This window comes from Ciconia boyciana, chromosome 2 (assembly GCF_034638445.1).
Source record: "Ciconia boyciana chromosome 2, ASM3463844v1, whole genome shotgun sequence".
NCBI classification, from domain to species: Eukaryota; Metazoa; Chordata; class Aves; order Ciconiiformes; family Ciconiidae; genus Ciconia; species Ciconia boyciana.
The window spans coordinates 132,999,954-133,026,963 of record NC_132935.1 but is presented as its reverse complement, the minus strand read 5'-3'; the positions used below and the strand labels follow the sequence as shown (position 1 = coordinate 133,026,963).

General features: G+C 40.4%; 1 protein-coding gene across 2 annotated transcripts in view; it reads right to left on the bottom strand.

The window, feature by feature from the left end:
• Positions 1-1,026: 1,026 nt before the first annotated feature.
• Positions 1,027-27,010, bottom strand: part of IGF2BP3 (insulin like growth factor 2 mRNA binding protein 3) — a 116,990-nt gene continuing 91,006 nt past the window's right edge. For both annotated transcript variants that reach the window (XM_072854137.1, XM_072854138.1), the window contains 5 exons: positions 12,098-12,217; positions 7,892-7,966; positions 4,024-4,155; positions 2,488-2,601; positions 1,027-1,546 (listed from right to left, as the gene is read on the bottom strand). In XM_072854137.1, the coding sequence (XP_072710238.1) occupies positions 1,445-1,546; positions 2,488-2,601; positions 4,024-4,155; positions 7,892-7,966; positions 12,098-12,217 (543 nt within the window). In that variant the 3' untranslated portion in view covers positions 1,027-1,444. The remainder of the gene's footprint in view (positions 1,547-2,487; positions 2,602-4,023; positions 4,156-7,891; positions 7,967-12,097; positions 12,218-27,010) is intronic.

Here is a 27,010-nt window from a genome sequence, read left to right as displayed (position 1 = left end):
TTTTTCTTGTAATAGTTTTTTAAAACCTTCAAAGTGGCTTAGTGTGGCCCATAACAGCGGCTGGATATGTAAACTTAGCCTTTCATTATCTTTCAATGTGATCAAACACTGTTTGACCTTCCCCCATCGTGGTAACTGAAAGCAGTATGATGTGATCTGCAGACAGCAGAGACCCTCATGGCCTCAAATATGCTCTAGCAGATCAAGTGTTCTATCAAACTGAAGATGAAGCTTGCTCTTTGAACAAAATGGCAAAGTCCAAATGGGCTGCAAATGGTTAAATGTAGCATTATTAGGTAGTGATGGTCAAAGGCACAAAGGGTTCATGCATTCAATCAAGTAGCACAAAAAAAAAATTCAGCCTCTTGCAGCCTTCTAAATTTTTCCCCCAACCCCAGCCTCTTGCCATCACTTCCTTGTCCTGTTCCCAAAAAAGTACCGTCACAAACTTTTTCATCCCATCTTAAAAGAAAACTAAACGGCATTGCTGCTATCAGAATGTTGGCATCATTCACTATCTTTTGAACATTCACTGAATTTTTTTTTTTAAACAAATGATGGTGTTGAAGCCCTCAGAAAATCTGAGGCTATGTTTTTTTTACCCACCTTACTCCCATCAGCCAGCAGCTAGAAGTGCTCTACTATATTTTTTCCCCGATAAGTCTGTAGTACTCCTGGCTGGTGGCTGATCAAATTTTAATTTTTTTTAAAAAAATAAAATGCTCAAGAACTATTAGCTTTATAAAGTATACAAAATACCAAAAAAAAAAAAGCAAAAAAGGAACAATTTCTCATTGAGGTACTAAATGCCTGAGGTAGTTTAGTAAAATGCATATTTATCTTTTTATGCCCTGGCCAACACCATTCAACACTTCCCTTAGGTTATTCATGGCAGTGTTATGTAAAAATGCAACCAAATTCTTTTTAAAAAATGCCACTTGTTTCAACATTGGGACTAACACTTAAACTCTTGTCAATACCCTTGCTCTAACCCTAGCCCACCCGCAATCCCACCCTCCAAATGTGTTTCTTCTTTTACAACTGGACCTATAAGAGCAATGCCTTTTCTTTTTTTTGTTGGTTTTTTTTTCTTTTCATTTTTTTAACCAGTGAACTCAGAAGAGAAAGCTTCATTAAACCAAGTTCTAAAATTGTTGGGGAATAATAAGAACAATAAAAAAGACTAACGAGTTTATGTTAAATTGTGAGAATAGAACAAAAGGGAAGTGAAGGGGTCCTTATTTTAAAGCTGGGTTTCAAAAGTTTGAGAGAGCCTAAAGAATACATTCTCAGAGACAGCGTTCAACGGTTGCCTGGTCCTCGAACAGGTGATTGGCTTGGTGGATCTTCTGCATATAACTTCAACAGGTGCTTACCACCCGTCTCTGTCGCACAGTCTGTCTTTGGTCTGGCATCTGTCTCTGATGGGCCATTTCCTAAACCTTTATTTTCGTCTTGGCTGAGGCTGTCCGCTTTGCAATGTTTTTTGCTGTTGCTGCTGCCTTCTTACCTGAGCCAGTATTTCCTGAATTTTTCTCTGAGCAAGCTGAAGGACATAAAGAAGAAACAACCCATCATGATGCCATGCCGCAGTGACTGCTGTTTACAACTGACTATAGATACTACTGGGATTAAGAAAATCTGGAATAACTACGTTCCTAGTACTGACCAGATTACTCATTAGTTAAATACACTTGGGTTAGTCATGATGTACAATTTAATTTTTAATTTTTCTTCTTTTTTCCACCTACCACAACTACCCACATGGTTAGTTTTCACATCTGTAATATAGAAGGCATGAGCACAGGAAGATGACTACCAACATTAAGATTATTGAAGCTACAGGCTACTTTCATTTTACTCCTCTGGAGATACTAATGTTTTATAAGAACCACTGTTTTAACAGAGAGTGGACAATTTGTTTTTTAATATACCAGGGGATCCAGAAGGTCAGACTTAGAGGACTTACGAGCCCTCCCATCTCCTTTCTGAACTACAAGTCACCTGTAGCAAGGTCTCAAAAGGCATTGGTCTGAACTAAGAGTTAAGTGAGGGAAGGAATCTTGTGATCCTTTTCTTTATGATATAAAATCAACAGATTGAGCAATGTGGACAAATTGCATATATGCATGCAGCTCTTGCCAGGTACTATGAGATAGCTTGTATCTCCCTTCTGTCTGAATTTCAGTCCGATCACAACTTGGGTTTTCTTTTGCTTTGAAAGTTTTAGCAGTGCCAGACCCTACATATATTGGTAGGAGAATTTAAGACGACTGTTTTACATATGTAAAAGTGCAATATCATTATAAGTCTCTCTCACAGGCATGAGGAAGGTTTAACACAGCAAGACAATTACAGGAGCCTGGCAAGCAGTGCTTTCTGTATCCTGAGTAAAAGTCTTCTATCCCCCTTGGCTCTGCATGTGGATATAAAAGACAGACCACGGAAACATCAAGGTAATACAGAAATTCATTCCAGTCCTCCTACCTGGCATGCATAGAAGTGACCAGTTATTTTCACAACCACCTGATCATTTTCATCAGGTGTCTGGTCACGAGGGACTACAACTTCTGCACTTGTCAAGTTTTGAAGCTCATTTACCTATAAATAGATAGTAGAAGTCAGAAAATCTTAAACATATATCCCAAACCCCAAGCCTCAAAGATACTGCTGACCACAGAAACATCATCCTCTAAGTTTAAAAAAAGAAACCCACTAACAGGAAGCATCTTTGTGCAGCAGTGTGCACTTTGCAAGATGAGCCTCTTGTGTCTCTAACATAAATTAGCAGCAAGTTCTCCAGGTTTGTAGAAGTGTTTTAAAGACTAAATACAACACACAGAAGGTGTTAAATACATGACTTAAAAAAGCAAATAGATGCCACAGTGTTTACAGTTGAGTTTACAAGTTTAAGGTCAGAAAACTCATACAATGTATAATGTAGGGAAGAAAAAAAATGTCAAAGTATTGATACATTTTTCCTTGGAAAACCTCCACAAGATGTCCAAACAGAACAACAAGTGTCCAAATTATTTTCAGTAGCGTATCAGCTTCCATAGTGTTAAGTAGAGGTACGGTTAGAGTCTTTGTCCTGTTTACACTCATTTTATTTTAGAAATGCATTGCATTGTTTAATCAAAAATGTTTTAGATGAACTACTTTTCAGAGATGTTTATCCTTAAACCTCTTACTACTGCAAGTAATGAAAGAGGCCACGTTGCCTCCTGACACTTAACTTCAAGACCCCATTTTACTCAAGGATGGAGACCCAAGACTGAACCATTTCTTTGCAAATATCAGCTAGCTCCTGACTTACAACCATATGAAAATACTAGAGTACCAGCACCTTTTCAGAATTGAAAAATCTCAGTGATGTTATTTTATGCAACAAACAGAGCCTAAGAAATCCATCAATTAAGTTTAAGCAAATCCCCCCCCCCCCCCCCCCCAATATTGAGGTCTGAACATGTCTTAATTTCCTACCACTTATTTAGAAATTATGCTTTCACTCAGTTTTGGCCAGAAATGCCACCTCTGGACACGTTGAATTTGATTTTAATTAAACAAGATTAGTGAAATCTTTTTGCAAAATCTGGCATAAGCTAAGATTCACAGAAGCAAGTCTTGAGTGGGAACATATTCATTCTAAATGGAAGAACTACATTTCTGTTAATAAAAGCCCTGCAGATCTGACTGGGACTATCGATTTTTGTTAGCCTTTGTTTGTTTGGTTGGGTTTTGTTGGTTGTTTGTTTTGTTTGTTTTTTTTTTTTTTTTTTTTTTTGGGGGGGGGTGTTTGTTTTTTAAAGATGAAATAAATCATTCTATGAGATCAGCTTCTCTTGACTCCACACTAGAAGAAAGGAAAGCTTAACAAATACAACTAAGAAAATAGCACCTGCTTTAACGTAACTTCAAAGGATTAGCTATTAGTTAGCTAAATGTTTAAGCCTTATACATATATACACACTGAAATAAGAAACATAACTGAACAACACTAAAAGTTTTATTTCAGCTACTTACTGTTTTGCCTCCTTTACCAATAACTCTACCAGCAGCATAGGATGGCACTTTTATATGAGCCTCAAGTTTCACTTCTTCTTTAGGTCCAAAGAAATTTTCTTCTTTAAGTTTTCCATAGATTCTCCCTTGAGCCTGCAAAAAATGCTTTCAGTTAGAGAATGCACTTATTGAAATCTAGTTAACTTCAAGAAATTCCACAGAAAGGAGAATTCTCAGTACACAACCCTGACAAAGCGTTTTCCCTAATAAATACAATAACTATTTTTCTAAAAGAAGTCTTTGTACCAAACTAGGAAGTACCGCTGTCCAACTTTAAAGACTGCTCTGTGATTCCTTGGTTTGTCATGCAATTTAACAGAGATCATTATTATGCTGCTTTTCAGTAGAAATATTGCTTTTAAAAGAAACCATTGCATCTCTGTAGAGGTAAAGAGTGGTGGAGTGAAGAACTGTCCAGCTGAAGCATTTTTTATTACACCCAGAAGCACAGAATGCAATTAATTGGCTCACGAACCCATTCTTTTAAGGATGCTAAACTGAAAAAAATAAGGCCACCCCCCCCCCCCCGCCAAAAAAAACAAGTCATAGCATAAAGACTCCGATTAGAGCAAACAGCTTATTTTTACAATCCATTACAACATATTGTTTAAAAACAAATGAATCTGAGCTTGCTCAATTTTCTAAAGTGAAAAATCAAACTGCCTAGGTCTAAATAGCACCATGGGAACAGTATTACTCCGACTAGCACACAGTTCCCTTTTCTGGGGAACATACAAGTGCCAGGTAGCAAGAAGAATGTCCACTGAGACTAAAGTCATGAATCTTGCTGATTTTTAAACACATTTATTTCCTTACTCCCTGCCATTCATCAGTGAATTCTTGAGAAATGGTAACCAGATCTTCTACTCTGCACCTCCTAGAGGCATCATTTCTATTGAGATACTGAAGAGAGATGCTCTGTAAAGACCATAAACCTAGGGCTACAAAGCCTTTCCAGTTCAGATTCTTTATCAACTTTAAATCACAATCACCAGCCCTGTCACTGCATTCATGCTAAATGCAACCATCTTACAGGCCACCACTGCAATGGAATATGAAAAGTCCAAAGAGATTACATGATGTGATAATCGTTTTAAATAGTGACAGCTTATTTTATCTTCTTTCTAGATCATGTCCTAAAAGCCTACTCAAGTTCACACTACTCTAGAAAGGGTAAGATGAAAGACATTTCATGACCTTGGAGCCGAAAGTACTCAGTATTTTGGGTAAGTCAGACTCCACCTGAAGAGTATGGAAAAATCTGGAGTGCATGGCTTTGACCTAGGTGTGATACTGCAGGTCGTGGGACCCTGTCACAGAGGACAAAAGCTATCATCCTTCCAGTGAGACGAAAGACTACACAAAAAAGCCATACAAAAACTCAGTACAACTACCACTTTCTGGCTCCATCAAGAGCCCTGGAATCAGAGATTCCTGCTCCAGGAGAACACTTCAAAAAGGTTTGCCAAGAGCAGATAAAATACTACTCCCAGCCATCATCTTGAGCTGGAGATTTTGAAATTATTTCCAAATTTGTTAGAGACAGACAGTACCTAGTATAGCCCTTTTTATTTCAATAGCAATGCTTGTCATGTGCACCTTGACAACCTGCACAGGCTGCAGGGCTCAGTGGGAGAGGTACTGTAGGAAAAATGCATGCATTACTGCTGAATTATAAAGCAAGGTGGGATGTTGACTTTTTAAAAGATAGTAGATGTATTTCCAACATCCCAAATCTTGCAGCTCTTGAAAAAGTCTTTAAGGACAGGAAACAACCTAACTGGCCTGCAGCTCCTTCACAGTAAAATAGTGGCTGAAATATGTTGTCTACACTAGATTCCACTTCACTTGCATGTGCCCCAGATCCAAGGCAACATGGTCATCTCTGAATATTGGTGTCACGGGTATGCCTAAACTCCAGGGAGCACTGCCACAGAGGCTGTAAACAGTGGCATGTTCTCTTCCCCTTGCGTTGCTAATAAATAGCCCTGCATACTACAACATCCTCAGGCTACTGCAGCTGAGGAAGAAAGGGGTGCAGCCACTGCAGCTACCACAGACATGAATCACAGACAGCAGAACACAATGTAGTAGGGAAAGGATGCCAAACTCACAGGCTCTGGGATGACACCGCCTCTCCGAGAGCTGGTTACTCATCTGAGCAGCAGCTATTCCCTCTTCAAGTTGTTGTGCACCCAGATTACATTCCTGGTGCCTAACAAGCAATAGCCTATGCTCAAAGATAGAGAAGAGCCTTCTTAAACAGAGCTTAAAGGACAGCATTAACAAAACTTGGCCCTGACTGTAAGGCATGCTTCAGGTTAACAGTGGTGATAAAGGAAAGGACTGAACTCTGTCTCTGCCCATCTCAGTTAAGAGGGCATTGCTCAAAGAGTAGTAAAAGACTGAGGACTGGAGCTGAAGGAAGCCCCAAGGGATAACCCCACTTCCTTCACAAGACCAGCATACTCAGGAGCATCGGCCGCACCAGTACATTGATCCCTCTTTGCAAGCAGAAGCCTAAGTGTAGTGACTGATTGATGTGGTTTTAACCAACGTATGGGATGCAGAAAAGGAACACTTTTCTCCTTGCATGATCCAGGCTGGGGAGAAGAGCTGGCAACAGAACTCTGTGTGACTTCAAGTCTATCTTAGGGAGGAAGCCTGAGGACAAGCCTTTGCCTACATGAAAAGTCAGGATAAGGGATGCCCAAGTCTACTTTGGCCTGCAGCTGCTTGAAGGTAACTTCATTGATACCTGATGGAAAGAAAAGGTGGCCAGAATCTGACCTTGTGCTGATCCCAGATCACAAGAGCACCCCATATGTGGAACATGCCATGTGACCAAGCCCACATGCACACAGAAAACCTCACGGAGGCAGAGCTTCTAAATTATGCTTTGCCTTCAACAGCTTCTCAAGTGTATATGGTAACTGAGCGATAATCCCAAATGCATCTAGTTCGCTATTACCACTGCAAAATAACTGCCCTGATACTTCTCCAAAACTCCTAAAGGCATTAATGAAACTGATTCTAGATATGCCTGAAGTTTGTGCACCTCCTTCTTGCAAGATGCCCTGAAGCAAAAACACAAAGACAAAAACGAGAACAGGCAAGAGAACGATGCCAGGACATGAACTCTCAAGTGACTTTCTTCCTGCTCCGGGCCTCATCTGTGATGAGGCCAGGCTACTGCACTGAGCTGTCTGCACTACTCCTAACGTGGTCAACTCCTTACGTGGTCAACTCCTTTTGGGGTAACTAGATTTATCCCTTGGCACTTAAGGCAGAAGGCCACTCCAGAACTCAATTTGAACACAAATGAGATAATGAGGTTGAGTATCTCCTTGTAGTTGTAGTGGAAATACAATTAGAAATCTTGCATTTACCTGTAGAGCTACCCAAAAAGCATTTTCCATTTGGCACACAACAGTGACCTGGGAAGACTCAGTCTCTCATCTTGTCAGCTTTGTTATTTCAGTTTAATGCACTAAACTGTTGCATGTATGAAGACAAGCTAGAAAGACTGAACTACTGTGCTCGTAGATAAAAGAGAAAATTAGGAATGTAACATGGCCATATTTTCATGCTGGACTTGATTCTAACTTACATGAAACTCCCACCAGTTTTCGGGTGACCAGAACGTGGCCTCTGATAGTACTGTCTTACTCATATTCATATGAGATACCTTTCAGCAAAGGGAAAGCAAAAATCAAGTGTTTACTAAAATTCTGAATAAAATGGTGCTTGGAACCAAGTGTTTTGTTTTCAGTATTGTCCCTTACAGTCCAAAGGCCACTACAGACTGACAAGTGTTTATATGTTGTACCTTGAACTGAGCTTCTGGAGGTCCAGTGATGATAACCATTCTCAGCTTGGCATCTGGTCCTTCAGCAGGGGCAATCTGGAATGGATAAACATAGCTTTTGGTAGCTGTCTTTTGAAGGAATAGTTTAAAGCCACCTCCTCCCCATTTCAGTCTCACATTCTGTTCAAGAGTGAAAAATTATTCATTACAGCAGCAGCATTACACTTCAGTCATAACGGGTTTGTTCTCTTTAAAGTGCATTAATTAGCTATAATGAAATATGGAGAAATTGGCTAAACCATAAGCAAATTTACTTCTGAAAATTGAAGGCATAGCTACTCATCCACATGTGGCAAAATCCCACAAACCATTTTCATGTGGCTATGAGTGATGTTAGACATGTAGCCTTCAAAAAGACAAGTGGTTAATAGACTGAGATTCTCATCCCTACCTGCTAACTTAAATAGTCTTTCCAACAAGTTTTGCTCATTAGCAAAAGTTTGCGTCCATCCCCCTGAGAACAGAAGATCACTTCACTGTTGTAACTAATCAGATACAAAACATTCCTCTATACTGGACAATGAGTTCGCAGTTTCCAAGGGGGTTTGTATCTACAGACATTTATTTGTGTGACCCAAATAAAAATTAAGCTCCACCAGAGCTGAGACAGAGACGCCTGTAGGGTCTTTAGCAGTTCATGTCACCACAAAAGTAAGATTTCTGTGGGTGTTGTTCTCAGACTCCCGTGGCATTAAATAATTCAAACTAGCCTCTGACATTCTGGATGAATCTTTTGTTTATCACAACTGACATTTCCATTGTTGCATCTAGTATTACATAGCCGCTGTTGAATGGGCAATATATTAAACACTACAGGATTTCATCTTAGCTGTTGGCATAGGGATGTTATTCATATTTAACAGCTGTAGTTTATTTCAGACAAATTACCAGTCACCATGCATCATTTTCACTAAAGAATTTTGCTAACCAAAGTTTATATAATTATTCATATTGTACCCTAAGATGGAGAAGACATTACATACTAGTTATCTGGTTTGCATATTTATTTTTCATATGATTTCTGCATTCCAGTTGGGTATATCTAAAAATACACATTCATTTTACAGCAGTACATTTATATGACATGACGCTGTGGTAAGGGCAAGCACGAACTAAATCCATTCATTCTTTGGAACACAAGTATTTGAGAGAGGCAAAATTTCGAGGCACATTTGGAGGCAGCTGAGTGAACAGAGATCAGCTTCATAACTGCCATTCATGTAAAATGGACATTGTAGTTTGCCTCTCAGTCGTCTCATGTTTTCTTAGTGAACACCAGCGCTCTTATCAAAATTTTAGGAAAAATATTTTCCATCAAGCCTTCATTACATCTGACACATGTTTAAATGTTCTGGGACATTTCTTGCTTTGCTTTTATCTTCGAATGTCCTGTTCTCAGCAGCTGGAGTAAAACATGGCTGAGGGCTATGAAAGAAACATGTACTAACTAACATTTCAATGTTTGAAGGGGCAACCTAAGAGACTTCAGCATTAATTTTGTCTGTCTGCTCTTGGAAGGAGAAGTTATATACATACAAATAGTATCCAAGTGGTGAATTTTTAACTTCTGAGAGAAATAGTTTTTCATTCCTAACCAGAAAAACAACTGGTCTTCCATATACCAAGTCACAAGCTGACAACTTCATACACCCAAAACCTGTAACGCTCATCCTAACTCCTTCAGAGACAGGAAGGGCTACTCTGGGAATAATTTATAACCAAGGAGATGCCAATGGTTCCCAACAGATCCCAGCACTGTAGTAGAGGGTGGGCAGCAGACAGCCCAGAAATCTCTGCCTGGCTCCTTTACTGAATAACTCAGTCTGCTGGAGCCCCACACTGAGCCTGCGTTACCAAGCAATGCCCCCCGGCACAGGGACACAACCTGAGCTTATCAACAGCCACGTGTACCTCTGAAGTGACAGGCTGGACACCGCAGCCTTTTGCGGAACCCCTGTGCATCTGCAGTTTATTTAGCCTTACTTTGTGGATAATGAGTTTCATCAGATCTACAAAGCTCAGCACGAGCACAAAGAAGATGCATGGGGATGTAAAATGTTTTCATCTGTAACAATCTACAACACAACTCAAAACAAGTTCAGAGTGTCATGCACAAAGACTTACTTCCTCCACAAAGTACGATTACTAGTTTGGCAAGTTAAAAGTTACTCAGGCAGCACTCCCTCCAACTCTTAGCTAAAAGCACAGATTTGTGATGATGATTCACAATTTATTATTTTGCTCAAAAGTTATGATAAAGGGCAGGTGGTCAACACAAGGGAAGTTCAGAAGTTTTGAGTAAGTTACTAACTATCATATTTAACACTTTCACACAGAAGCAAGCATGCTGCTCCATATTGTTCTGTCAGATTACAGATGAAGTTGCATTTATTTTAATTGATAAGCATACATGCAACTTCCCAATTTAGCAAGCATACCCTGTATCTGCACAGTTCTGTTAAGATTCAATCCTATTTCAACAAAATTTTCTTTACTTTATTCCTACTGAAGGAACAAAAGATCAGAGCTTTAGCAAACTTTTAACTGAATTTCAATTAATACAGATATGTTAAATATGTTGGGTAGAGGGGTGCCAGCCAGCAGAGGAAGCCTGAGGCCACTGTTAGCCAGATGCGTGAGAAACACGGGAAACTCCCTTTCCACTAAACTGTCTTCCAAGGACCGACTAAAGAACTAGTTTGGACGGGTTCTTGGACGTCCAGGTTATTTCACATTTCTCTCTCCACCTAGCAATACCTTCCATATACCACTTAATCTTTAGATACAAACTATGGGAATGGAGAAAGAGGAAATACATGTGATACATCACACCTCCATACAAGGCAGGTTTGATAAAGAAAAATCAATACCTCTCACTTTCTTCTATTCCATTTTTTCCCCCTAAAAATATGATTATTAGTGCTCTACTAATGTAAACCATCTGGGTAGTATAACAACTATTTAATGTACTGCTCAATATGGGATGGAATGGGGCAGCGTGCCAGTTGGTTGACTGGCCAGTAAATGGATCGGCATTTGGCAAACCACACACAAGACTCATTCATCAGGGTTCCCCAATTACTTTGCTCTGCACACTTAGACGAGCACCTTCCAAGCCCAGCCCAGCCTCAGTGGCTTCACCAAGCTCAACACAGCATAGCCAGCTCCTGCCCCTCTGCCCTGACCTTTGGCAGATCCCTGCCATAGCACTCACTAAACAGGCCGCATCTCCTGAGCAGAGACAACCGAGAAAATGTTTGCTTCATCTGTGCAGGAAAAAGTCAATCTAACAAGCACATAACAAAGCTACACACTGTACTTCTCCCCTCCCCCCCCCCTTTTTTTCTTTTTTAATTTAGGCCAAAACGTTATCTTTACAGCATACAACAGCAGAACAGGTTATTTACAAGAAAAAAAACTCAAGCATCTAGAGAAAATACTTGCGGTTACAATGGCATTAGTAGCAGGAACCCAAGGCCTTCCTACAACTGCAACTGGTACTAACCCCTATATGCAGCCAAGGAGGATTTCACCAAATTGACTAGAATTCAAACTTAAGCTTCCGTTAGGTCAGCCTCTGCAAACTATCTCATTCTTAGCTACATCGAGGCAGTCAACACACAAAACAGCTGGATGTTAAAGCAGGGTGCCGAGGTAAACATGGTGTTAAAGAACTGACCGACCCCAGGAGCTTGGACTACATGGGTGATTTTAAAACACGAATGCTTCAGCATGGAGCCATCTGAGATTGACAACCCAGACTGATCTATCTGGAACAGAGCAAGAGTGGCCACAGCAGTAGATGACTTCACCTGTGCTGCTGTTTTTAGAAGAGGAATTTACCTCACCAATTTTCACTTGACCAAAAGCAAGAAGAAAGCCTTTAAGCACTGCATCATTAAGACTTAAGTCTGTTTCTAAGAAATCAAGACCACCAAAGTAGTTTTCTTTGCAGCTTATATTTCACACCTCAGGAGACGTTTGAAAACATGCTTCTAATTATCTTGTCTCAAGGAAGATTAAAAGATGATTTATAAACAAAAGTACCATTTATCACATCACATTCTAAGCATGGAGTGGGGGAGGACATTCACGAAAACACTGCTTGTGCAAACTTGCTGGAAGTGTCATGTAGAATAGACAGAAAGTTAGTCAGTGTAATAATACCTTAATAGATGCGCCTGCAAAACGAGAAAGTTGTTTGATGTGCTGTCCCTGCTTGCCAATAATAGCTCCAACTGCCAAGGCTGGGATGAACAGATGAACAGTCTCAGACTCGGGCTGTTGCTGTGGGGAAGAAGGAAATATGCAGTGAATGTTTTTGAACATTGCGAATCAGACTGACAGGAAAACGGGTATGGAACAGGCATGCATGGAAATGAGGGGGAAATCTTATGATGCCCTGTAATGTCTGAATATTAAGGGTCTGGCTTTTTCTGGGAATCATGAAATTCACAGAACATGAAAGAACAGCTTGAGCCAAAAGAGGATTCTTTCGTCTTTTATAAAGTACTTGCAATTTTAATGTTTAGAGTTTTAAAGAACAATTGAGGTGTTGCTTCTTTGCAAGGCTTTCGTTCTTACCTGTCACTGTCTGGATTCTCTTCCACACGCAAGACTCTGCAGATGAGGCTGCTACAAGCAGAGGAGCTACAGCCTGAGCAGGCAAACTCTTTCTAGTTTTCCTAGTTATTTTTTTTAATTTTAGATTGTGCTGAGAGCAGCACAAAAAGCCTCAGAGTTACATATATGCTACAATTTCCTTTGTGTGGGAGTGATCTGGAATGATAGCCAGCTTGAAAACTGCCAGCGATTCCTCCTGTGTAACATTATGCAACAGTTGGAGCCCTGGCAGCAAGCCTCAAGCAGGCTAGTAAATTAAACGCCAGATTAGGCATTCTTAAAAGCGAGAGGACCCTAACATTGCGCCCACTGGATATCAGGCACCATTGCAGCTTCCTATTGCTTTCAAGCAGACGCCCCAGCTGGAGAGCACAACGTTACACTTGAGATCCTCTCTACGTGCTGCATAGTGGTGATCGAACTGCAGGGTTACATATGCCACAATAAGCCATAACTATTTTACCAGCCTCAGAAGAGCTCATCTCGGACTAATGGAGCACCGCTGAGTACCCACTATGCCAGCATACCATTAGTCCGTCCACTTACGTCAGGGTTACTTCTCAAAAGCATTTCACACAAGCCTTTCTTTGAACTAGGAGGTATTTGAGACCCCCCCTTTTAAAGCATTTCTTCCTCTATGTAGCCCTCATGTGTTTTCAAAATTTGTTTTGCTCATCCTCAACAAGACAAAGCCAACAAGCCCTTTTCCCGCAGAGGTATTTGAAGACAATGCAGCCATCCTCATCCTTACTTTCTCAGTGCCCACCATGCAGACCAGCCTGAGCACCAGCGAGCAGAGCACGTGGGACCAACTGTGTTCATTTAGCTTTGCTCACTTGTATATTTTGGTAGGGATACAGACCCACATACAGAAGCTCACCGAAGCAGCTTTTTCTGGGATATTTTCAGAATAAGATATGCTATATGCAACATAAAGCAAAAAGCAGCTGCAATCCTAAAAAAGCTATCTCCACTTATTTTTAAATTTCAGTAACTTCTTTCAAGGGGAAGCAAAGTCCCAGTGCATTAACCATAAACAAATCAGAACAAAATGCTTGTTTCCAAGTTTTACCACTTTATTTTTGGTAAACACAAGTCAACTGTAACCTCAGGGGAAGCAAATTCCAGGCACAGCTCCATGTACCAGGTGAAGAAACCCCAAAATAGGATATTGAGACTAGAAACACATTCTGCCGGTTGCTTTAGGTGATCACAACAGTTGCACAGTTTACCCTGTGTTTTCACACATACAAGGCACCAGGATTCACAGTCAGTTTATGCTGGTTTAAGCCCACGTTTTCCCTGGACACAGGTTGCAGCCCTCCACACCCAGCCTCCCCACTGCCCTGAGTGCTTTGTGGCCAGCAGGATTGCAGATCCAACTGATTTTTAAGGCAGGCAGTGCCTGCCAGTGGGTCCCTGACCCAAATAACCAGAGAGCCACACAAGCGGCAGTCCTGGAACAAGGGAGGAAGCAACAACAATTAGGTCAGGGCATGGGAAAAGGTGGGAACACCCCTTTTAATCTGCCTACAGATCAGTTTAAAACTATCTCAAAACTACGCCCTGAAACTACACATTTGTAATGAAAGATACCAGTCACTTCAGTATGTATGTTAAACTGGTCTCCAGAAGATTACTCATTTTTTCCTCCTATTATTATAAACATGCTGTGAGTGTATTCATAGTAAATCCTTTAACATGTTAATTGTGAATCCAGCAAGATTTCCAGTAATTTGGAAATGCTACTGTAGGTACTTGGTTGATCTTACCACTTCAGAAAACTGTTTCTAAATGGATACAAATTCATGAGGCATTTGTTTTTTTCTGGTTTTGTTGCAAGGACCCATAACTAACTGCACTGGGTGTAGAGGCAGCCTCTCTTTCCAATCCAGGTGCAGACAGCTTAGCCACCCCTTGCTTGCTCATCTCCTTGACCCCTACCTTCAGTTGTCCACACATGCTCCAGCTCCTGCAAAAGTCCACTGCCAAAGTTTTCCCTCCCACATGCAATTCCAGCCACCCTCTTCCAGCTAAACTTTGAGCTAATGCACACAAACTTTCCAGCTAATTCATATAACACTGCTACAAATCAAAACATGACTTGGTTTTCAAGAATTTACACAGCTTCTACCTAAACATACCTCCAGACACATTTCTCTACCATAGAAACAAATCAAACTTCATTACTTTTGTTTGCAGATATTTCCTGCCTTCCCTCTGTTGCCCATCTGCCTGCAGCACAATTTTCCCCTCTTCTTCCCAAAGCTTGATTTCAAGCCACTTTCTTGGCTAGGTTCAATTCACCACTGAAATTCCTTTCTGCTGCCTCACCCTTAAACATGAAACATGGGCAGCAAAGGCAATGAAAGACAGAGATGTACATGTGTCTTTCCAACTGTACAGTCAGCTCACTGTAGTGCTCTTCCCCCATCCCTCCTCATAATTTTGACTTGTTGATACATTTCAACTTCTTTCTTCCTAAAGGACTTGTTTTGTTATTTTTGTGAGTGAGGGTCTTTAATATTAAACTTCCATTTTGGTTTAATAGTGATATATGTTTATTAAGGAACAGTGGAGAATCTGTCGATACTGAACTGTTTATACATCGTAATTTTTTGAATTCTTGTCTGCAGAAGCACATTGGCACAAATGTATAACCAAATTCATCTCCAGTATAACACCACACAGGATTTAGAGAAGCTATGTCCATTTCCTTACCCATACTGATTTTTAACCACTCAAAAAACATAGTGTTTGATTTGCTTTAAAGCATGAACATCAAAAACAACAGCTCTTTCTTTTTTCTTCTGGCAGAAATCAAGTCTAGCTAAGCCTTTTAAGAAAGTATCATAACACCAAGTTCAATTTATTATCTGTCCACCTCCTTACCCACAATAATTTTAAAATCCTTTTGTATTTACTGGAAGACTGTCCTCCAAAAGAAACACATCAAAACGTAATGCAATGACTACACCACCCATCAATCTTACAAGATGCTTCTGGGGATCTTAGGATGGAAGAAAATCAACTATAATTTAATCTTCCCCATGCCATGCCACATAAGTCATAGAGCTTTCCAGGAACTTCTAGCATGAGTTATATCAGAAATAGATTCCTAGATCTTAAACATATGTTAGAAGCACTAAATTTAGAGAACTAATTTCCCACTGCGTGGAATCTGAGCTTCAATGTTCACTCCCTTAACAAGGCCAAGTTTGCTTAAGCATATACTTAAAATTTAAAAACTAAAATATATATGTGTATATATATCCTGGAGAATATTTGTCTGTAATGACTCTAGGGAGCATCCTGCAGTTCACCTTTTTTACTTCATAATTTTAAGGGCCTTAATGGTATAGTTATAAATTTAAATACTTTTCAGTCTAAATGTTAAAGTAGTGTGCACTCGTTACTGAAGTTGTAAAGTTCATTAAGTCATGGAATTAGTTATCAACTAATTTTCGACAACAGTAAGGTCTCCTGCACATGGAGAATTCTGTGCAATTTTCTCCTCTTCCCCATTCATTTTATTTCCCCCCTACTTAAGAAAACAGTTTATTCAAGACCAGCCCAGCCCTGGGAACTGACAGAAATAGGGAAAAAATGTATTTTAAAGTAGTAACCTAGGTTCTCCAAGATGTATGGTGCATAAATCTACCCTGACTCGTGAGTAACTGTCTCAAAGGTCTGTGATGCACAGACCACCTCTTCTGCTGTAGCAGTATTTGTGGGATGGGCTCAGGATTAGTCCACCCTAATGTTGAACGTGTCCAAACACTATAGAGCAAGCTATGTACTCTTCTGGGCAGTGTGTGGCGGGAGGCCTGCATACACTTGAGGAATACAGCTTTGGGGAGAGAAGTTTCTGTCTTGTGTAGCTGGGGCACACAGTTAGACAGCACCAGGATGTTCACTCAGATGGAGAACTTAGTTTCTTAGAATACATAAATAGAGCTGCAGAAACAGATTTCTTAGAATTAAAAAACAGATTCTTGAAGGGCATGGTGACCAGAAACAATTAATTCCATTCATAAACAGCTGATAATATTTGCTTTGTTTCTACAAAAATCAGTATGCTTTAAACACAAAACAGGCTTGATAAGGAATTTTCGTCTATATCCAGCACATTTAACTAATGAAAACAATTTAAAATGCTGTTTTTGTTCATTAATTGGATTCCAATTTCCATCCAAATGTAGCCTGATGAAAATCAGAAGTCAAAAATTAATCAAGCTAATAAGAAAAGCACCATTCATCATTTTTTAAACAGAAAATGCAAAAAATATATTAACCAAAGAAAATGGTAAACTGCATACTGAGTTTAAATAGAAAGATATGTTCACTATGTTAGCAAAGGGTAGCTATGGTGGTATAGACTACACTAAGGCTTTCAGAAAGGTAACTAAAGTACAGATGTAAAACTTGATAAGTCAACTTAAATCAGATTTCCTGCTTGCTCATTTAAATCATGATGGAAAACAGTGATCTAACATAGAGATGTAATTAATCTACCCCATTGGATGAGGCTAAGCAACTGCTTCTGCACACCAGTAGGCTCTAATGTTTTAGACTAGTACAACTCTTTTTCCTGTAGCAGCTTGGATACACCTCTTTCCATACCTCCTGCAAGTCCCTGAACACCAGCCATCTGTCCTTAGCCTAACAGCCCACACCAACTATTTCTTCTTTTTTTTTTTTAATAATATTATTTATTTTTTCAATTCCACCACCTCCATCCAAGATCCATCCTAATCTGTTCCTAAATCCTGTAACCCCTAGCTGCTTCCCCATTACACTAGGCTTGCCTGGAGCCCCTGCACTGCAGGTACTGTCAGGATGGTCCGCTTTACTCCAACCAGACTCTGCAGCCCTACAGAAGATTTTCCCAGGAAAATCACTTCTCTGCTGCCATCCCTACCATGTTATAGTTTATGCTTAGCAGAGCAGTCATTCCTTAGTTTCCAGATCCTCAGCTGGGGTGAGGCTCTTTCCCTCCTTGGGATATTGCCCCATGCCCTTCAGCACAAGGGCTACTGCTCCACATGAGAGCTAGAAGCTGAGGACTCCCAGCCAAGAAAATGTGCAGATTCACTGTTCTTTCTGCAGCTCTTGCTTGCAAAGTTAGAAAGATCTGTAGAGCCCAACAGGCTGCCCTTGTAATAAGCTTACTGTAACACTTCTTCTGCCAAGGCCTGGTGCATCAGTCCTACAAACTGCCCAAAATCACATACAAGAAGGAGAGCTTTTCCCTTACCTGATAGATCATCAGAAGGAAAAGCATTCCTCATCTCAGTCTTGCATAACAGACAAAGCATGGCCAGGCACAGATGAAAACTCAGAAAAATAAAGCTATGATTCTTCAGATAGATGGTGGTAGGTAAAAAAGTAGGTCCCAAACCACCAGAGTTGGGGTAGCGGAGATCGTATTTGGGGAATGGTATTTAAAAAACAAAAACAACACACACAAAAACAAAACCACAAAAAACCCCAAACACCACCAAAAAAAAAAAAAAAAAAGGAGTTTTGCCTCCTCAGCTCTTCCCCAGCATGAACCCCGCTCTCCTGCTTTCGGCCGACATTGCTGCTAGGTCAGCCCACGGCTCCCTCAGTCAGTATGAGCATGTGATCCCACTCATTGCAGGGCTAGTAAGGGGACATGTTTGTTATTTATGTCCCTCGTGTTAACTTGAGCATTAATCTCAGTCTTTTTCTGCAAGCCTGCCACAGTACAAATTTTTTTCCAGTCATGTTTTTAAGTGTCTCTATAGACCCCTTGCTCCATCAAATGTATGTGGTTGGTAAATCCATGGCAACATTTGGGATAAGGTTGTAAATCTTTAAAAATATTGTACCCACTGAAGGAAATAGGATTTTGTGCCAGACATCAATGGGAGCAGAATCACATCTTTGTTGGTTTCTAAGCCCATTATGCATCTCCAGTACATGTTTTCATTTACACTAAATGTGCTGCAAATGAATTACCTTAGGATGAGACGTTTATTTTAAGTCACAAAGTCATGTTATCCATTTCTAGCCAGCACCAGTTTTTTTAGCTGTGAGGGAAATAATTAAAAACTATTTTAAGACTGCATGGAAGATTCTCAGCCAATGTTTGGCTACCATCTAGCCTAGTGGGTTATTGGTGTTTTTTTGTTTTTAAATAGTAAACAAATCCACTTTGTAAAGTAAAAAAAAAAATACAACCAGTAGATGACTCCATTAAAAAGTTATTTTGCCATTCTCCCCCTTCCCAACTGCCATGATCACCATCACCAAGGCAAGGCAGATTTACAGATGACTCACTTGGTCTTCAGAATACCCTAAGCTTTGTCAGGAAACGAGGTATCATTTTATTCAAACCCTCTACCAGACCCAAAGCCAAAATTTAAACCATGTTTTTGCAATGCACTGTGAAGAATTATCCTGGCCTACAGCTATACTGAACGCTCTTATTTATTTAGTAATAAAAGCTTGCAGCAAGGGGAAACCAACATTAAGCCAAGTATCCTTGAAGATATTCCAGTAGGATTCAGTGCATTCATAAAAAATAAGCTTTTGACACCGGTGAAAGAAATCCTAGTGTTTTCATTTTCCAATACTAATGTTAAAAGTTTAAGCCTTCATTGGAAACAAGAGGCTCATTAAGGAAAAATTATTTAAAGTCTTGGTAGATAGTCTTGCACAGTTTTACAACATCCTTGCAAGTACCTCTTGAGTCATCATCTTGTACATCAGCTAAAGTGGTGCTGTCAATGTAGGTTAACAAACTGAAGCCTGAGCTCCCCCCACCCTCCAAGCTTTTTGGGTTTATTTAAGATTTAAGCCCGTGCTGTGAGTCTAAAACCTTCTGCCATATTCACTACCTGAAAAGCCAAGTGTACACTCAGAAGGTAAGAGAGAGTTCTTCGCTGCTGAATTCAGTCAGTCAAGAGCTAGCAAAACATAATTTAAAAGCAGCAATGTGTATTTTTAACTTCACTCTGGACACCCTGAAGCATCACCCATTTTCCCATGCACAAACTGTACTGCCACCATCCACCCAGGGCTTCATCTTCACACGAACCCCAGATTGATGTGAGAAGCAGGAGCGGTGGGAAGGATTTCCAAGTCCAACAAGGAACTCCCCCACAGCAGCTTCAACATCACGCTTGCAGCAACCTTCTCCTAGTGTGGCCAGGAGCTCATCACACCACCTCCCTCCACTGTCTGGGTCTCTGGGCTGGCAACCTGCTGTATTCAGAGCAGAGCAGAGCTGGCTCCCCTTTACCCTGCAAGCATTACTGCTGCATCATGTAAGAAACACTTGTGTCACTAGATGAACCAAGAGCATGACCCTTTCTGAGGCAATCAGCCCACAGCAAGGCCATGCAGCTCTACCTCTCCCCCACATCGGTCCTGGACTGGACCCAGAAAGTACACCGTGCAGGTGGGAGCCCTCTGTCCTGCTAGCTGAGCTGGTCCTCTCCTCTTGGTTGAAAACCTAAGCAATAACCCATCTGCATTTCCAATTTGGGAACTACTGCATTTCAACACCTGAAACTCAAACACAGCTGGTTATTACACAATGGTCAGTACCTTAAGTGAGATGCTACTAAAATAATCTCACTTAGTACTACTCACTCCACTTCTTGGCTCTCAACTTCAATACTTTTCATCACCATTGTCTTCTACCTGGCAAGCCATGGGGATCTCCTCAGACTACTAGAAGTCACTAACAGGACCGCACCTATCAGAAGTGTTTCCAACATGAAAACCTAGCCAGGAGCGAGGGGGTAGAAATCACAGAAGCGGAGAAGGAACATTTTCTGGCAGGCTGGTTATAAGGCATTTCACAAGCAGGAACAGGTCTGACATATTTCTGAACATGCCATGAACTTTTTGTTTTTGCAAAATCTAATTGGCCACAATGCCAAAAAAAGCAATCTGCCACCTTTTATTCTGAATAGACAGCCAAAAGCAGAAATCAACATAAGGAACAGATTGTGAAACTACGTAAGCAGGAGTTTTTCTGGTCATTCACAAGCAAACATAGGTATTTGGTGTTGCAACACTGTACGACCACCAAAACAAAAGTGCTTATGTATAGAAACACTTCCTCTTCAAAAATCGTGGCTGTAACACACCAGCCACATGGGTACTCCAGACTCCTAGAAGTTGCCCATGAAATCCGTGGCTTTGAAAGATACAGGTACTCATCAGCTCTGGTTTACAGAGACACTGCTCTCAGATTCCTTGGCAGCTGCAAGAAAAACAGGTTGCAAAAACACAGAAAGGTCACTTATTTTTCCAACATGTTTAACAAACAAACAAACCAGAGATGGAGCCAGCTACACCAGAATGAGGACTTGACCTATTTTTGTTTCTGGCCTGAAGGAGCTCAGCACACTCTAGTAACAAAATATTATTTGGCACCTTAAGGAATTAAATTTCCCATTTAGTTTAACATTCAAAAGATACTGAGCCTGGTACTTAGAGTTTTGGAGTCTGAAATGCTCAAGGGAACACCAATTAAATCATCTTCCCATGACAAGAATCTGAGAGCAGGGGACCAATACAAATTCTTATCTCTTGTCCCAAGGAACTACAAATATCACTACAAGCATTCAAACCTGCAGTGAGGAAGAAGCCATTTTTATTTTTAAAAGTGTGCATTACTAGTTAGTGAGTGATGCTATTTGCATTATGACAGCCTCAGAACTGTAAAAAGAGCTAGTAAGAATAACCGGAGGCTTCAACACCTCGGAAAAAATACCAACTGTCAGGTTGCCAGATCTTTGTACATCATACAGTGCCAATTGCATTTTTGCTTCCCTCACTGGGGGCCAGTCCATCTCCAGAGGCAGAATAGTTTCTGATTACTCTGGACATGGGTCCCTGCCAACACAGCATGGTAGAAGCAGGAGACTTCAAGGCAATGGGAGGACCAACAATTTTCTCCACAGGGCAGAACAATCCCACAATGTTATGCACCATGGAGCAAATTTCTTATTTGTCAAAAATGCATCATTAATGAATTTAAGAAAATAAGCAGCAGGAAAGGTGTATTCAAGGCACTGAGGTTACAATCTTCACAAGAAGTCCAATTAGCTGGTAGTGGTTTTTTCCAGACAATGCTGTTGTCCTACAGTGCCCTCCTCAAGATTGTGTGTCCTGCACATGTATGGTTTTCATTTAATTGATAAAAAACCATTTTGTAAAAACACTGACAAATCCTTCTTCACCCCCCAAAAACACATCCTCTTTTGGCTGTAGGACAGCTCCTCACAAAATCATCTACTGCTTAACAAGCTAGCCAAATTAGGGCAAAGCCCCTTACAACTACACACATTATAGATGTACATACATTACTATCCCTGGGTAGTTTAGACGTAACAGTTGCACAAGCTAATCCTATCAAACCCAGACATCCAAAGGAGCCCAACTCCACCAAGTAAGAGTCAAAGTACCTGGAAACATAGGACAGTTTTTCCTCTTCCTTGTGTCTCATCTATGCTCAGGGCATCAAATGAAGGCCCTCAATGAAGCAATTTTTCATTTTAAATTACTTTTCTTTCCTGCCAAAAGCACAATACAGTTATTTCTTCTCTTACATCTATACAATATAGAAGATTTCTTCTTTATTATTATTATTATTTAAGAAAATTACTGGAGAATAAAGAAGGAATCTCTCTTGACCACAACATCTTCTAAGGAGAAACTTTTCCATTAGCATGTTCCTCACCTGCAACAAAAAGCTTCAAGAGATGGCAAAAAAAGAAAAAAGGAAAGCAACCTATCAGCCTAGCCGTACAAGACTTTTTGTCATCAGAAAAAGGTAGTTTGATTTCTTGGTTTTGTTTACTGTACCAAACTACCTTTTTTTTTTTTATTATTTTTTTCCCTTCCTAGAAGCCTCTTTGCTTATCACAGAACCTGAAGGTTAACTGTGAGGCTAAAGAAAAGGTTAGAAAGAGTTAACTTTGAGGGTAGAGCTTCAAGAAGCTACAACGGGCGTGCAAAAACACCAGTAGAGAAAGCAGTCCTACTGTGAGCAGAGGAACATCTCTTCACCTTAGCTAACTTTCACACAGCAGAAGTTCAGCTTTCTCTTGCAGGACCTTACAGATGCAGGATTGCAGCTGGCGTGAACTCCTCTTGTGGAGGAAAGCTGTCTACTTCTCACCTTCCTATATGTTTGAGTACCTCTGCCATGCGACAGAGAGAGAATTAATTCTACCACCCTCTTTCAGGACATTCAAGGGCAGGATGAGGTCTCCACAGGTTAGCCCTCCTTCCCCCATACCATTGGGATGCCAAATTTCAGACCCAAAGGCTACAAAAGAAATACAGTCAGATGTACAATTAAACATGCAAAGTTTCAATTACAAAAGGAAGGGTGCAACCCACTTAACCCCAGTAGATGGGCCAGGTGTATTTAATTGCATGATGGTACACAGTTGCACTCTAAGACAAGGATTTCTTGTTTGTTTGGAGCTTTAAAATCTTCACTGTTGCATGAGAACAAGCTTCTATTCTTGAGAGACAAGTATGTGCATATTCTCCCCAAAGTTCAGAAGACAGAAGCAAGAACTTCATCAAAATAGCTTTGAGCAATACAACACTACATCTGAAGCAGTTTGGCTGGGATACTTTCTAAAACATTTTTTGTGGCAACATATCTTCTGGAAAAAATAAACACGGGACATATTCACTTTTGCAGAATCTTACTCTCCTCCTCATACAAATCCCAATTCTTCGTGCAGGTGCTCAGCTCGTGACACTCATTATGAGTGACAGTGGGTGGACTAAAAAAACTATTTGCAATTGTGTCAGAACTGCAACACACACAAGCATTTAAGTGAAAAGTTAAGGAGAAAGATTTAAGGGTAAACAGAAAGTGGTGGTTCTCCAGGCCCAAAAGCAGCTGAACAATACATTAGCTACAAATAGGCACAGAAAGGCTACTGGTCCTTAGTACGGTCACAAAAGGGCACACGGTCATAAAAAAAAATCCCACCACATTAGTTTTATCATATTACGAAGATCCTAAGAGTAAAATCATGTCCATTTGACAGTAAAAATATTTTTTAACTCCTAATATTCTTAACTGAGACGTTTCTTAAGTCCTACTTTTTCCTCAAATCTTATAACGTTTCAATGATTCCCACATGTTCCGATTTACTTGTCTTTTAGGAGGCCAGAGAAATGTATACAGATCTTGGATTTTTGCAAAAGGGAGAGGAAAATTCCAGAATTGAAACACAGCGTGCAATTCCATTGCATCCCTTTTAAATGACTACACAAAATGAGCACTTTAAACAGACAAACAGAGCTTGGACTTTGTAAATAAATTATACAGTTGCAGTATCATGAATTGTTGCTATGATAAGTACATATCAAAAAAAAAAAAGAATGGTCAGCCTGCACTAGATGTGGTGCTGAGACACTGTTAGCCACATGCAGTGGACGTGCACACACACGCGTGTTTATATCTGTAAACAGACAGGTACCAAGGACAGCCTGTGCCTTCCTGTATGAAGTCTACTGCCAGGACAAAGGGTAAAGCAACAACCAGATTCTTAGTGAGACAGAAACTACATCTCATTAGATTAAATTAGATGAGGCTCTATGAGCCTCTAAGAGCCACCCATGTCCAGCCCTGAAGAGAAGGCAAAATTTGCACTGACAAAAATAAGCAAGACAGCAGCAGGATACACTTCTTATAAGACTTTGGTGTTATACACCAGCGTGAACCATCGTGGAGATGGACCACAGAGAATGAGGTATCTCAGTCACGTGGAAATTGTTCTCCTGAGTGTGACCCAGTCCAAGGAGCTAAATGCAAACCAGTATTTGATTAACATCACCATCTCTGAAGTTTGTAGCACTGGACTATTCCTGAAGCAGCTGGAGAACAGTGTTTATGCTCTTGTCAAATATGCCTTAAAGTTTTGCATGAAGAGGGAGAGGATGAAGCATCACACAGCTCACATTAACACAGATAAACCTATCTAATTACTCAGTCCCAAGCTCCTGAATACTCAGTTTTAGGAACACTTGGCTACGGCTGTATATATGGGTGTTCGGACCTGTCACTTTAAGCTCTGGCAATGTAACAAAATCCTAGATCTGTTTACTATGCAGATTTTTCTCTTTCCACCCATATAAAAAAGCAGCATCAGGAATGTGACAGACACTTGTTTCAATAATTAAGATGACACCTCAGTTTCTTTGGGAACAAGTCCTACACAAGGTCACAGCAACACTTTGTCACTAGAAAACAGTACATATGAAGGATCAGCTCCATATGGAGACTCTTCTCCAAATGCCCAAAGCTCACTCACCTACCTCTTCTGACCCAAGGGAGAGCAACTTGTGAGTCCATCCCCACAACAAGGTGCAGAAAGGGTCCACACATTCAAAGATATTCAAACAAAAGCTTCATAATCCTCAGGCACGTCAGTGGGGTCCCAAGGCTCGCTATATGGTTTGTAAGCACACAATCAAAAGACTTCAATTACATTAGATGCCAAGAGGCCCCTGATGATGGCATAGCTGAAATTGCTGAGGAGCACACCTTTGCTCAGTCAAACAGGAGGCAGGGAAGAGCCACCCATGTCCAGCCCTGAGCAGAAGGCAAGATTTGCACTGACAGATATAAGACAGCAGCAGGATACACTTCTTATACCCTGATGCCAGCAGCGTTTTCAGAAAGGATTTTCAGCTGCCTGAAAGGAATATCCTCAATGCCAGCTAACCAGTGCTCCCCAGAGTACAGGACATCCACTCGAAACAAGCTAGAGGGACTTGGGTTGCCCAAACATTTTTGCCAAAACAAGGAACTTGGTAATAAATAGCTCATAGGTAAATGGACAAAGTCTCCCTGTGATTTCTTCATTAATGCTTCTTCTGAGACCTTTCCCTGAAGCCTCTTTTACTCACACAAATTTTTATTTTAAATCCCTTATGAGCTCTCCTAGATCTCCCTCTGTGGTTACCTTTAGCCTTTCAAATTGTTTCCATTTCTTCTTCAAGATATAGCCAGCCCTTTTCTTTTGCTCTTTCTACCTCTACATGCCCCGATACCCTACTTAATCAGTGTCTTAAAAATTGTTCTACTAGAGAAAAAGAAAAAAATTAGAGGAGTAAAACTCAGCAATTACAGAAACTAACTTCATACACAAACAAGATTTAAAAGTCTTTGTCCAGTAGAAGTAAAAAAAAAAAAGGAAACTTTGTTTTCTGGAAAACTGCATCCATTAAAAGATAAACTCATACTTTTCCTTGCTTTCCTCTCCCCAGAGAGGGACAGCTACTCCAAGTAATCTGAGGGGCTGACTTGCCTGAAGGCCACAGAACCACCTGCTCTTTTCCAGATAAGGTCACATGTGAGTAAGAAAAGGTGAGATAGTTTCAATTGTTCATGCATTTGTTTCAGAAGCCCTTAGTATCAGGTTCAGGGGCTGTCTTGGTACCACCCCCAACCTCCACAAAAGCCATTCAGAGTTTATCCTCTGAATCTGTGAGTTTATCCCTTCTTTTTGCAGTCTAGATGTAGGACAAGCTAGTATATCTGGAATAAGAGCTTATTCAGAGGACTAGGCAAACAGCACGAACAGGAGCAAGAGAGAGTTCAGACAGTGTGGTCCTTCCAGCTGCAAAGTTTCTACACTTTTACACGATGACACTTATTTCTTGATGCCTTTTTCCAGATGTTGCCACTATCCTATTTCCAGAAACCTGGAAACTGCCAGAGCTCTTAGCAGGCCAAAAAACATGCATCTCGGGGGGAATAAAGGTGCACTAGCAACAGAGGGACAGACAATAAGATTGAAATCACCAAATTCAGCACTGTTTAGGTGCATATTCAAAGCAAAAGCAAGAAAGAACCACAACAAAAGGAAAAAGTGGGAAAGAAATTAAAATAAACCAAGTGAGGAACAGAACTGTAGGCTTACAGTATGAATCTCAAGAATAGCAAAGTAGTTTGCAAATCTGGAGTAAAAAGAAAGAAAAAGCTACACTTTTAATTACCACTAAAGTAAAGAAAGTTATATGCTGTTAACAAATCACTTCTAGTTTCTCTTAAAAAATGAAGAAATAAATTGAGAAAATCCATTGCCACAGATGGCATTTTATCCAATACAATGAGGCAGAAACCTGTATTTTTTAGTTTAGCCTGCCACTCTAATCAAAGTGCAGAGGGACTGGGGGGGAGGGGAGAATTTGTTTGTCATAAATAGAGTCACTGCTATTAGCAGTAAAATAACTGAGTATAAACATATTTGTTGTCGTTTTCATTGGAGCACTTTTTCCTGATAAAGCCACTATTATACTCAATATAGTTTGTAATACATTCATAACACCCAAGTTGTTCATTCCCACAAACAATGCTACGAGTGCGGAATTTTTCCTGTTCCTTGCAGTGACATTTTCTTGGCTTCTTCCTCTGGGAAAAATACTTAGGCAACAACT